We start from the raw sequence: 13928 nt of genomic DNA on the forward strand, positions 1-13928 counted from the left end.
TCTTCTTCTTCTTCTTCTTCCTTCTTCTTCCTTCTCTCTTCTTGCTTCTTCTTCTTCTTCTTCTTCTTCTTCTTCTTCTTCTTCTTCTTCCTTCTTCTTCCTTCTTCTCTCTTCTTCTTCTTCTTCTTCTTCTTCTTCTTCTTCTTCTTCTTCTTCTTCTTCTTCTTCTTCTTCTTCTTTCTTCTTCTTCTTCTTCTTCTTCTTCTTCTTCTTCTTCTTCTTCTTCTTCTTCTTTCTTCTTCTTCTTCTTCTTCTTCTTCTCTCTTCTTCTTCTTCTTCTTCTTCTTCCTTCTTCTTCTTCTTCTTCTTCTTCTTCTTCTTCTTCTCTCTTCTTCTTCTTCTTCTTCTTCTTCTTCTTCTTCTTCTTCTTCTTCTTCTTCTTCTTCTTCTTCTTCTTCTTCTTCTTCTTCTTCTTCTTCTTCTTCTTCTTCTTCTTCTTCTTCTTCTTCTTCTTCTTCTTCTTCTTCTTCTTCTTCTTCTTCTTCTTCTTCTTCTTCTTCTTCTTCTTCTTCTTCTTCTTCTTCTTCTTCTTCTTATTATTATTCTGACTTGATCACAAGGCGAACAATCAATGAATGATCACGATTACAGAGACAGAAACCCTATACAATCACATATAAAATTACCCGTCTTCTTCTTATTATTATTAGTATTCTTCTTCTTCTTGTCTCTAGTATACCGAAGAACAATGGAGGTGTTACTGAAATGAATGTTGTAGCTTACTAAATGTAATATCCAAGATTTCTGGCGCTTGTTAGCTTACATTTGGGTTTGTTGGACATGAATATAAGAATCTGTTGCATTGAATCGCTGGTAAAATGCTTGTATAAGCGAAAGTGGTCGGTAAACCACGCCATAGCAGACCACCCCCTTACCATCCAGAAATAGGCCGTGTAGTGAGTGGTTTCTATCTATGTCCATATACTCACCTGAAATGGAAAACCTTTGGAAGGTGTTGGCTGCTATTCTTGCCATACCAACAATGAATATGTAGGTACGCATCATATTTCCTGCTATGCACTGTGAAGGTATCAAACTATGTCGCATATATTCATTTGAGTTAACCTAGTGATCATCTTGCCAGAAAGTTGAAGAGTGCACAACTCATAAGCAATTGATAGCTCCTTTGTGAGCCTGGAAGCAACATGTGCACCCTAGAGAGTCTCATCGATGCATATGCTGCAATTGGCTTCTAATATTTTGCCACTTAAAACAGAATTTACCACTAACAATCAACTATGAAGAGCTTTATTGCCTTTTTTTGGCAAAATCTGAACCTAGGGGGTCACTTATCCCCATGTCATCGTCCTTTAATGTAACCATATTATTACTGAAAATTCTAGCTAGATGTATTAACTTTTTGTTTCATATAGTTCGACATGACTACAAAAAATGGTGGAACATAGATCATTCGAAGTTATACTAGAAAACTTGATTGTTTCTTTGTCTTCTTGGATGTACGCATCTTCCTACGCAAGATAACAAAGGTAAGCAGTGACATAATGGTCACTCTTCTAGTCAAGAAGGATAAAAAGGATAGCATGGGGGACTCACATGAAACAATGAATAAAAGATTGATTCTAGTCAAGATGCAAAAGAGGATTTTTTTTCATGTCTCATTTCTACCTAGGGACAATATATGTGTTAGTGAAAGGCAATATTGTAGCGTACTAAAAGTAATATTCAGAATTCTCGTGCTTGCTAGCTTACGCTTGGGAGTGTTGGATGTGAATATGGGAATCTTCTGCATCGGCCCACTGGTAAAATACTAGTGTAGGTGAAAGTGGTAGGTACACCACGTCGTAGCAGACCACCTCCCTGACCAACCAATGATAATGTTGGTAGACCTGAAGTTCTAGAGATAAGAGTCACATTGTGCATATATCAACTCTAATGTGTGCAGTGGCTGCCATCTATGACCATCTCCTCAACTACGGTGGCAAACCTATGCGAGGAGTTGGATGTCATGCTTGCGAAGCCGATAATGAGTGTGTCTATAACCATCTCAAATGTCATTCTATGCATTATGGAGGTATCAACCTGTGTCGCTGATATATTACTTGAGCTGACCAACTGATCATCTTGCTTGAAAGCTGCAGTGTGCAAAGCTCGTAAGAGATTACTTCCTTTCTAAGCCCGAGAGCAACGAATGCATCCTTGAAACCCTCATCGATGCATGTGCTGCAATTGGCTTCTAGTACTTGGGCACTTAAAATGGCAACTAGCACTAACTACCACTACGAAGAGATCTTCTACATTTTTTGGGCAAAAATACTGAACCTAGCCTAGGGGGCACTTGCCCCCGCCTCCATCCTTGAGTGAAACCGTATTACTAATGAATGAATGCTAATCATTTCTATGTATGCTTCAGAGATAGTGGTTCACTGCATGTGGGTTGACACATATCAACTTTTAGCATTTCTGAGCGTCTTACAACATTCTAGAAGGGGAACAATAGGAATCGGATGCCGATTCCTAGCTTTCCATCGGACCAGGCCAGCGCCGTACGATCCTTCGGGGGTGAACCGTGCGATTACGGGCCACTAAAACATGTAGGTTCGTTGCCTCTTTTTCTGCTTCCCAAAACCAGTGCTTTTTTTTAACGAGACCAGTGCTTTATTTACTCCCCTAAACCAGCGCTCCCTTAAATCACGTCCCATGTCACGGAAAAAATAATAACATCCGATCTAATTACCAACGCTGATTATGGAAGCTAATAATGCTAGAAAATTCCAGCTAGTTGCCATGTAGTACGCTTCCTTATGAACCAAATTGTATTTCCTAAGTTTTTCGATAGTGCTTCCACATAAAGAAAAATATGTTTAGTTGTGGTCAACTTGATTTCCAGTTCGACTATATTTTGATTTCCACTCGAAAATATTTTGCTTTGTTTGGACAGCGTGCTTGCTTCCTTATGAATCAACGAGATTTCTCATTTTGATAGTTTCCATTAGTTTATTTCCAACTATGATAGAATGGCTTTCGAGTTACCAAACAATTGTTTCTATTTTTGCTTCAAATGAAACAAATATTCCATTCCATCAATATTGCTTCCCAAAAATTAGTGTTTGCTTCCACTGAAACAATATATGTTTCTGAAATAAAGAATCAAATTTTCATCAAAAGGAAATTAGTAGTTGCATCTACTAATATCAGAATTTGCTTCAATATACAATAACAGGACAATGGAAAGTCGCTCTACATACCTCCAAGATTATAAAAGCATGCGCACTAGGACAACACACGCTTGAATATGGCACCGATGTGTAGACGATGTTCTCGAGAAGGAGCGTCAAAGAGATCATAGAAACATCCACGAGAAACAACGACTGTGTTGAGGAAGAGCATTGGGGGCTCATCAACGACCTGCAATCATCTCCTGGTAGAAACAAAATGATATAATAGACATGTGAAGCATGGATGCTCTTAGTCAAAACAATGTTCCTATCACAACATATATGAAACTAAGGAAGCATGAATTTTTGGAAGCAAACCTGTCTAGTATCAAAAGCATGTATGATACTAACTGGAAGCATGATTTTTCGGGAGAAACACTTTGTCAGTGTCACAACATATATGAGACTTATCAGAAGCAAAGAAGTTTCAAAACACAAAAAAACATGCTTGCCCCAAAAGATTGGGTACTGATTTGTCTTTTATAGAAAAACATAGTACGACCAGAGTGTAGTCTGTTAGCAATCTATAATGGTTGGGAAGCATTGTCAAAATAAAAGCTTCATATAGCTATAATTTGCTTCCAGTAAAATCAAAACTTCTTTCTGTATAAAATAAGGATCAGCCATAGTGTTCGCGCCTTCTGGTACAATGCTATTCCATTTAAATAACAAATGGAAAAGGTATAAGAATGATTCTATTATGCAAACTTGAAAACATACACGCTGCTTTGGAAGAATCAATTTGATGCTATCTCAACATAACTAGTACCACATAGAAACTTCAAATCTGAACCATATGTTACCACGAGGGCAGTATTTAAACTACAATGGTACTGAAAGTGAATAAACAAAAAACAAGAAGCAAGAAGCTTGGTTATATGCCCAAACTATCTAGACTGAAGAAAAACATATAGTATACACAGAGGGATATTTGAAGTAATATATTAGTGCCATCTCAAAATAAATCATCTGCATATGAAGCATTTGAAAATTGGAAGCAAGAATATTTGTACGCAAGAATTAGTTCTATCTATATATAACCAATCTGTATTGGAAGCATATATGTTTTGAAGCACATAAGTAGTGCTACCTCAACATAACTCATCTGTCGTGGAAACATATAAATTTCATATTAAAATTGGCTATGCTTCCCTCTAAGATGTGGATGCTTCTTCCCCTAATGTACACACCAGTTTGATCTGAAACAATGTATCATCTTTACAAGAACAAAATACAATCTGCGTGGAAAAAAAAATCATACTTGAACTACAGGGGTATAAATTGCATGCAGGGTACATAATTTCACTGTGAAAATTGAGAAGAAATTATATAAACGATATCTTCCAGAGATGGGTCGGCCAACGAGCCAACCAAGAACGGTAACCTCTCACTACGGCTGGTAAGCCTCCCCGCGGGGGCTCCACTGATCCAACAAGCCACCTCTCATGGCTACTGCGCTGGCCGTCGGAAATCAGGGCTGGCCGACAATGGTTCCCCGCGACAGATCGACATGGAATCCGTCGCAGGACTCGATCCAGGTGGAGGTGCATGTCTTGACCAGGATGGAGTGGCGGCACGGTAGGTAGATGTCTAGCGGCGCGGTGGGCGGGGCTGTGGCGGCGCGGTGGGGAGAGCGGAGGCGGCGAGCGGTATATCGACTTGGGAACCTCGCTGCGTTATTAGCGGATAATTTGGGGGTGAGGTGCGGAGGTTAATGGGCCCATTTTTTCGGGAGAAACATAGCTGTATATGGCCGTGTGATGGAATAGAAATTGACGGCATCTGACCGGTCCGATGATCTGCTTCCCATCGGGCTACGATGTGGAGTGTTTACCATTCTAGAAACCATGTGATATACTAACATTTCTTAGGTGTGCCAACAATTGATGAGGACCTTGATTGTTTCTTAGGCATTCTATATATCACGTAGGGAAATGGTACATTGCCTACTTAACAAAATTATAACTGTATATTATTTATGTTATGATAGCTTACACTAAAGAATAGGGGATGCTTAAGCCTACCTTTGCACGTCTTTGTGCCCCTTGTGCCCTACCTTGGTCCATAACAAATGGATTCTGCACACGAAACCATGTTAAATTAATCAAATAACCAAATGATAGTAACATAAAATGCATTTTTAAATCTAAATAGAACATATATTTCAAATATAAGAAAAATTGCAAGAAAGTCATGATGTTCTATGGATAGGACCTTTGACTACTATCCATAGTAAAAAAATGTTTTTGTTTCTCATTATGTGAATAGACTTGTTTTTATGGCACGATAGATACATGTTTTGATTTTTTTGATTTTTTTATTCTTTATTAATTTTGTGCATGTCAGTGGGAAGACTCGTCAAATAGTACAATTTTGTCTTGACTTGATAATAATGCAAGCTTCAAAAGAAGCAAATAAGTGAGATCACACGTGGGCTAGAATCAATTGGAAATATCACAACATCCTATATTTTGATATAAAATTGAAATTATTTTCTTTTCTCGGCATTGTCACCTTTTTTTAAAAAAATTCCTAACTTGTTTTTGGTAACACACTTGATCAAACTTTAAGAAGCGTGACTTAGGAAAGAAAAGCTAGAATTTCAAATACTGTGAAATGAAGGAGCAATAATTAATATGAGGATAAGTTTTGAAATAAATGTCCCAAAATATTCCATATATGTAGAAAATTTGTAGCTAAAGATAATCGTACACTTAAGAGCATGCACACCATGGTGACTTAAAAACTTTACTTTACTGTCGTACAAGAAAGTTGGATTTTAAAAGACATTTTTCACTAGACTTTTTTTCATAAGTGAAACTTGGTGACAAATTTAACAAATATTTTTTTCCATTGCTGTCCAAGATATCATTTTTTTTTAGTTTCTGTGTGATAAATACTATTTAGGAAAACTTCATTTTACCAAGTTAGCACTAAATAACATCACGGTATTCAATTTGGCATGCTGCTTAGGTGAATAATAAACAAGCAGAAGTTCAATAGTGATCTGAGTTAAATCATACTCCCTCCATTTCGATATAAGTTATGTACTTTAAAAAAGTCTGAAATATAAGGTCTATCACTACAGGAAATTGATGATTTGCGTGTAGCTGTAAATGATTTGCGTGTAGCTGTAAGTGCACGATAAAGTCTTAAAAGCGCACGGTAAAGCCTTTGTCGTGCAAGGTTACACGGCAAAGATCGCACGGCAACAATTGGGACTGCAAACGTATCTTTGCCTTGTGCACGGTAAAGTTTTTGTCGTGCGCCTTGCTTCCCTTCACGGCACAGAAAAGCACTTGACGCCCTCCCGGGCGAGACGTCGCCACTGGTGGGTCCCGTTAGGACACTTTGCCGTGCACCCGCACACGGCAAAAGGCTCTCCCTTTGCCGTGAGCCTCCCTCTATCGTGCGCCTCTCTCTGTTGTGGGAGATCCCTCTGCCGTGCGCCTCCCTCTGCAGTGTTGTGGAAGATGTACTTTACCTATGACCTAAACATATAAAGTGTGTGCTAAAAGAAAACTGAGGGAAAAAGGGGGTAAAAAAATAAAAGATAAAAAACCTTGCCACGCAAAAGCGCACGGCAAAGGTGCACAGCATAGATGATTTTTCCGGTAGTGTATTGTGTTGCACCACTCATCTAGAGAATCTTTATAGAAATTTGATTATGTTTCCCTATCTCATGTAAGCTACTATATTTTCTCGTTAGTCAGGCGCAATCTCGCCTAAAACTGGTGACTGGTGTGAGCTGAAGATCAGCAGCTAGAGCCAAAATCATGGACGCAGCTTTGAGTGTTGGCAGGGTCAGTTTGAACTTTGATGGACCATCCCAGCCTTCTGATGGTAAAGCCCAACTAATATCAAGCCCAGCGAAACAACCGCCCGCCTGTCGGAGCGGAAGGGAAAGCCAGTTCAAAATATTTCGAACACACCATTCTCCAACGGCAACTCCCCCCACCTCCCCACTTTCCCCATCTCGCAAGTTTCCATCAACCCCAACACCGCCCGCTCCCCCGCATCTCCGCCATTCCCATCCATCCACCGCCCGCTCCTCGACCTCCCCGTACGCCGCGGCCATGGATCCCCACCCCACCCCCTTCCGAGGTAAGAACCCGGCCCCGCCCCACTCCTTTCAAGATCCCACCCCTGCGTACCAATTCCGGGGCTTGGTTCTCTTTACAGCGAAGCGGCGGCCGGTCGCCGCGCCGGCGAAGAGCGCGGCGCCGCCGAAGCCCAAGACCGTCGCCACCGCGCGCGGGAAGACCGTGGCCAAGAAGTCTTCGCCTGCCGGCGTCTCCGCGGCGGCCGCTCCCCAGCCACGGTACGTGAGGAACGCTGCCTGCGTCTCTAGATTTGTTATTTGCGCGTCGTCGTAAGCCTGGTCGTTTTGCTAACTGCGATTATTATTATGTTCGTTGTCTTCAGGACACGGCGCGTTTTCGGCACCGTCCGGAGCAGCAACTCGTTGGCCGAGAAGCCGGCGCCTGCCAAGGTGTCGCCGCCCCCTCCGCAGAAGCCTGTGAAGGCGTCGCCACCGCCGCTGGCGAAGCCTGCAAAGGCGTCGCCGCCGCCTGCCCAGAAGCCTACAAAGGTGTCGCCGCCGCCTGCCCAGAAGCCTGCAAAGGTGTCGCCGCCGCCCGGGCAGAAGCCTTCGAAGCTGTCGCCCCCGAATCCGGCCAGGGCGGCGAGGCCGTCTCGTCCCGCAGCAAAGCCCCTGAAGAAAACTCTCCCAGGCCCCGATCTGGACGCGAAGCCCAAGAAAAAGAGCCACAAGGTGAGCTTCCAGGATGACCCGGCGCCGGCGGCCGCCCCGGCACCTGGAAGCGGGAACAAGGTCAACAAAGCTTCCACCGAAGACGCCGCTGCTGCTGGGCACACCCCGATGGTGCGGGTGAAGGCCCTGGAGAAGGGGCCGGCCAAGGTTGCGGTCCCAGAGACGCCCTTCTTTAGCGCTCAGAACTGCAGCAGCTGCACGCTCCATCCGCTCGAGTCTGCCGATTACTGGCTGGCGCATATCCGTCTCGCCGAGTCTGCTGGCAAGCACGGTGTCTCTGCGGCGTTCTTTCGCCTTGCATTTGAATGCCAAGCTCAGGTAAGACTTCAAACGACGGTCTTGCCAGACATTTTATCTGACAGTCGTGCCAAACATTTCATTAGTCTAATGTGCAATTTTAAGAGTTATATAGTTGTTCCTTTTGGACCTGGAAAAGTATTACTCTCAATTGAAGAAGGTTGATTTATTTTGTGATTTGTGTTACGATAGCCAACTGTCGAGCATGAGCATCAACAATATGGGCTTCTTTCATTTTGTACTGTACACTGGCTGCATGATTAGTGCTACTCAAAGTTGATTTTCTTACTTCTTACTGACAATAAACATGTGTTTATTTTTATGGGCAGCCATTACACAGGATCCAAGGTGAGCTTAGGAACTACGTGGTCCGCCATGAGAGTGCTATCACTCTGACCCCTCTATTCGAGGAGCTTAGCATTGCCCATGGCATGGCCGTCAACCAGCCAAAGTTTGACATTGATGCGTCTGAAAAGTTGGGCACAGAGACAGTTGACAACAAGCTTGATGCTCTCACGCTTGTGCATGAATGCTTGGATTGTGATTGTGCTGGTGAAGTTGATATGATAGAAGTAAATGTTGTCAAACAAGGAGAGGAACAAATGGATCAACCGAGCTTTGAAAGGAAGCTGGATGAAAGTTTTGAATTTGATGATTGTGAAGCTGTCATCGTAGACCGGCTAGTGAAAGAGCATCCTGATCTCGAAAAGGATGTTGGTGTGGAAGTTCCTTGTGAGGATGAAATCATCCAGTCAGCCTGCCGCTCCTCCATCAATAAGTTGAGCTCGAACGAATCCCCAGCAGCATGTGGATCGCCTGAAAGACGGCTCTTGTCAGAGAACCATTTAGATAAACTGTCTCCCTCTGCAAGGAACTTATCTGCAAAGCGCTTATCATCCGGTAGCCCTTTTGACAAGAAATCTCCGTTTGGCAGTGCCACACTGAAGAGACTCACGTCCAGTTGTCCTTCTTACAAGAAGTCCTCCACAAGAGGGCAGCCATCAAAGCGGATGTCATCGGGTGGCCGCTCTGACGGGGAGCATAATGCTACAGCTGGAGCTGGTGATTCGAGCAAAGTGATTCAAGAAGGGGAATCTGACTGCTATGCTTTAGGTAACTTAACATTTGCAGAACTTTGTCTTTGACTTGGTCATTCAGATTAGCTATGTTCTAACTAGAGCACCACGCAGTTGATCCGCTGGAATTGAAAGAACATGGGGAGCATGCTGCAGTTGGTGAGGTGCGTTAATGAACTTATAATTCTGCTACCACCATCTTCTGCTGTTGCAAAACTAGCGATATAGTAACAGATCTATAGTTCCATACTTACATAGGATGTGCTTATCCATGCACCTAGTGTGGAGACGGAGATTACAATAAAAAAAATCTTGTACAAATGTATCTTGCCTTGAGTGCTGCCAGCTTGCCATTGCATTATTCTAGTGCTACAAATCACAAACCTCTTTACACCAGCAGTACATCAATTCGTCGAACATCTCAATAGTTGCTGACTCACAGTACTCAGCTTTCAGATTTATATTGCAGATATCAGTAGTGCATCCGTAAGAAGGTTCATAGAATCATAGTTGTTTTTAAGCATCTTTGGTAAAAATGGTTACTGTTTTCTCTTAATACACAAATCTAATTGCAGTTTGTTTTCTGGCCAAACAATTATTTATGTTGTTACATAATGACCCAAAGTAGAATAATTCTGCTGTCTTAGAGCTTTCAAATAAAACATTATTTCACAGTTTATGCAATCGTGAACCTTCTTTACTGTTCAGGTAATAATGACACCATATTTCAGAAATATAACTCAGAGCAAACGTTTCGTTCTTTTCAGATCTATTAGGTGTGGAGCTCGGAGGAACCACAACCCCAATGAGCTGCAAATATAAAGTTAAATGATTGTTAGTTTCATCTGGTGTGTATGCTGTGGGTTACCTAGTTTGGAGCTCCGACTTACTTAGTTTGCTCTGCTTTCTTATGGGTAATGATCATCGTACTGTGATGATCTTTGTGGGCTTTTCAAGCTTAGTGTTTACTGCGTGTGCTTGCTTAGCATAATGGTTCGAGTGGTGTGGTCTTGTTGGTTGATATGGATATCAACCAGGTTTCATGTTGACATTAAGGTCGTAAGCAGAGTTCTGCCTATGGCCCTGTGAATACTCTCTCTTGATATATCATGAACTAGTCGTGTCAATTGATGAGGTGTATGCCCCTGACTTTTTATTGAAGAAGTTCCAAACCTTGTAATAGTACATATCATATGAATTATCGTATCATAATAATTTATATAACTCACAGTTGCTCATATGAGTAGAAGTGAGTTCCTCGACAAAAAGAACATATTAGTACACCATTTTCCATGAGCGACTCTGTGATTGCGATGTGCAAGGCCGGCAAACCGAAAAAGAAGATAGCAAGATGATATAGTTTGACGGCAGAGCAGGAGCAACGGTGCACCACGGAAAGCTCAAGTTCGTCAGCTCGACACTTCGACGACAGGAATCGCCAACGCCGCGGGCTGCAGGATCGGCGCGAGGTACACAGAGTTGGTCGTGGAAGCCGTCGCGGCCTCGCCATGGTATGCAGTGGCAGCCAGCAGCGGCAGGGCTAGATCATGGTCATGGATGACAACGATTGACTGAGACGGACACGTACGGGCCAGCTGTGAAACCGACCCGTTGGAATAGTTGGAAACTACTTGCTTCGATTGCCAAACAAACCACCTTGATTTGACTGATACAAGTTACATAACTAGTTGGCATCCGATCCTTCTTGACCCTACGGTGGTACGAAGTGGCACGTTAGATACAAGATCCTGGCCGTATAGATGTTTTTTGACGGGAAGGGGGCGTATAGATGTTACCGCTGCATTACTTTAGTTGATACTACTTCCAGTGACATGTAGAACGAGTATATGATGATGAAAGATGGACCGGGGTTCCCAGCTATCTACACTAGTGGTAACTCTCCAATAACAAGTGTTGGGTGAACAAATTACAGTTGGGCAATTGATAGGATTGAAATAGCATTAAGACGGAACATCAAGATTATTAATCATGTAGGCATGTTTCCCATATATAGTCATACGTGCTCGCAATGAGAAACTTGTACAACATCTTTTGTCCTACCAGCCGGTGGCAGCCGGGCCTCTAGGGAATCTACTGGAAATTAAGGTACTCCTTTTAATAGAGCACCGGAGCAAAGCATTAACACTCCGTGAAAACATGTGATCCTCATATCTAAGCCTTCCCCTCCAGTTATCTCAGTTGTTGTCACTCTGGGGCCTCGGGTTCCGGACATAGACATGTGCAAACAACTTGTAGATACAATCTAAGCAATAAGTATAGAGCTTAAATCTAAGATCATGTCACTCGGGCCCTAGTGACAAGCATTAAACACAACAAGATTGCAGCAACAATAACTTCACAAACTTATATAGATAGACTAATCATAATGTAACAATCCATCGGATCCCAACAAACACAACACCGATTACATCGGATGAATCTCAATCATGTAAGGCAGCTCATGAGATCATTGTATTGAAGTACATGGGGAAGAGAATACCAACTAGCTACGGCTAGAACCCGTAGTCCATGGGGGAACTACTCACGGAGCATGATGGAGGCGGTGGCGTTGATGGAGATGGCTTCCGGGGGCACTTCCCCGTCCCGGCAGGGTGCCGGAACAGAGACTTCTGTCCCCCGAATTGGAGTTTCGCAATGGTGGCGGCGCCCCTGGAGTCTTTCTGGAGTTTCGTCTATTGGTCTCGTGTTTTTAGGTCGAAAGGGGTCTTATAGGCGAAGAGTCGGAGTCGGAGGGGCCACGGGGCCTCCTCCCCATAGGCCGGCGCGGCCAGGGTGGAGCCCGCGCGGCCCTGTTGTGTGGGGCCCCCAGGGCACCCCTCTGGTCCCCCTCTGACTTTCTGGAAGGTTCCGGGAAAAATAAGGTTCTGGGCGTTGATTTCGTCGAATTCCGAGAATATTGCCCGAACAGCCTTTCTGGAACCAAAAACAACGAAAACAACAGAACGGCCCTTCGGCATCTCGTTAATAGGTTATTTCCGGAAAATGCATAAAAACATTATAAAGTGCAAGCAAAACATGTAAGTATTGTCATAAAACAAGCATGGAACATCAGAAATTATAGGTACGTTGGAGACGTATCAGCATCCCCAAGCTTAGTTCCTGCTCGCCCTCGAGTAGGTAAACGATAAAAAGAGTAATTTATGTAGTGACATGCTACTTACATAATCTTGATCATCCTATTATAAAGCATATGCGATGAATGCAGTGACTCAAGGCAATGATCTATAGTTGCTAACAAATAGATAACATATAGCAAAACTTTTCATGAATAGTACTTTCAAGACAAGCATCAAAAGTCTTGCATAAGGGTTAACTCATAAAGCAATAAATTCAAAGTAAAGGCATTGAAGCAACACAGAGGAAGATTTAAGTTTCAGCAGTTGCTTTCAACTTTCAACATGCATATCTCATGGATAATTGTCAACACAAAGTAATATGATGAATGCAAATATGCAAGTATGTAAGAATCAATGCACAGTTAACACAAGTGTTTGCTTCTAAGATGGAAGGAAGTAGGTAAACTGACTCAACATAAAGTAAAAGATAGGCCCTTCGCAGAGGGAAGCAGGGATAAAATCATGTGTTAGAGCTTTTTAAGTTTTGAAATCATATAGAGAGCATAAAAGTAAAGTTTTGAGAGGTGTTTGTTGTTGTCAACGAATGGTAATGGGTACTCTAACTACCTTATCAACCAGACTTTCAAGAGCGGCTCCCATGATTGACGTTATCTCTACCAGCAAGGTAGATCATCCCTCTTCTCTTTTGTTTACACATGTATTTTAGTTTTATTTATGGTTGACACTCCTCCCAACCTTTTGCTTACACAAGCCATGGCTAACCGAATCCTCGGGTGCCTGCCAACAATCTCATACCATGAAGGAGTGCCTATTTGCAAAATTAAGTTGCTTACTGATGAATCAGAGCAAAACATGTGAAGAGAATTATTAATGAAAGTTAATTAATTGGGGGCTGGGAACCCCGCGCCAGCTCTTTTTGCAAAATTATTGGATAAGCGGATGTAGCCACTAGTCCATTGGTGAAAGTCTGTCAGGAGTAAATGACAAGATTGAAAGATAAACACCACATACTTCCTCATGAGCTATAAAACATCAACACAAATTGAGAAGCATTTTGAAGGTTTAAAGGTAGCACATGAAGTATTTACTTCGAATGGCAGGAAATACCATATAGTAGGTAGATATGGTGGACACAAATGGCATAGGTTTTGGCTCAATGTTTTGGATGCACGAGAAGCATTTCCTCTCAGTACACGGCTTTGGGCTAGCAAGGTTGTTTGAAGCAAACACAAGTATGAACCGGTACAGACAAAACTTACATAAGAACATATTGCAAGCATTATAAAACTCTACACTCGTCTTCCTTGTTGCTCAAACACTTTTACCAGAAAATATCTAGACCTTAGAGAGACCAATCATGCAAACCAATTTCAACAAGCTCTACGGTAGTTCTCCACTAATAGATTTAAACTACATGATGCAAGAGCTTAATCATGATCTACTTGAGAGCTCAAAACAATTGCCAAGTATCAAATTATTCAAGACAATATGAGGCATTTTCTGTTTC

At 42.4% G+C, this 13928-nt stretch overlaps 1 protein-coding gene across 1 annotated transcript; it reads left to right on the forward strand.

Moving 5' to 3' along the window:
* Window positions 1–7252: 7252 nt before the first annotated feature.
* LOC124698173 (fibrous sheath CABYR-binding protein-like) lies at window positions 7253–10339 on the forward strand. Its single transcript, XM_047230689.1, has 6 exons — window positions 7253–7280; window positions 7359–7497; window positions 7602–8268; window positions 8577–9360; window positions 9438–9487; window positions 10091–10339. The coding sequence occupies exons 1-6, from the start codon at window positions 7253–7255 to the stop codon at window positions 10097–10099; spliced, it is 1677 nt and encodes a 558-aa protein (XP_047086645.1). The 3' UTR covers window positions 10100–10339.
* The last annotated feature ends 3589 nt before the right edge of the window (window positions 10340–13928 follow it).

This window comes from Lolium rigidum, chromosome 3 (assembly GCF_022539505.1).
Source record: "Lolium rigidum isolate FL_2022 chromosome 3, APGP_CSIRO_Lrig_0.1, whole genome shotgun sequence".
Classification (NCBI taxonomy): Eukaryota; Viridiplantae; Streptophyta; class Magnoliopsida; order Poales; family Poaceae; genus Lolium; species Lolium rigidum.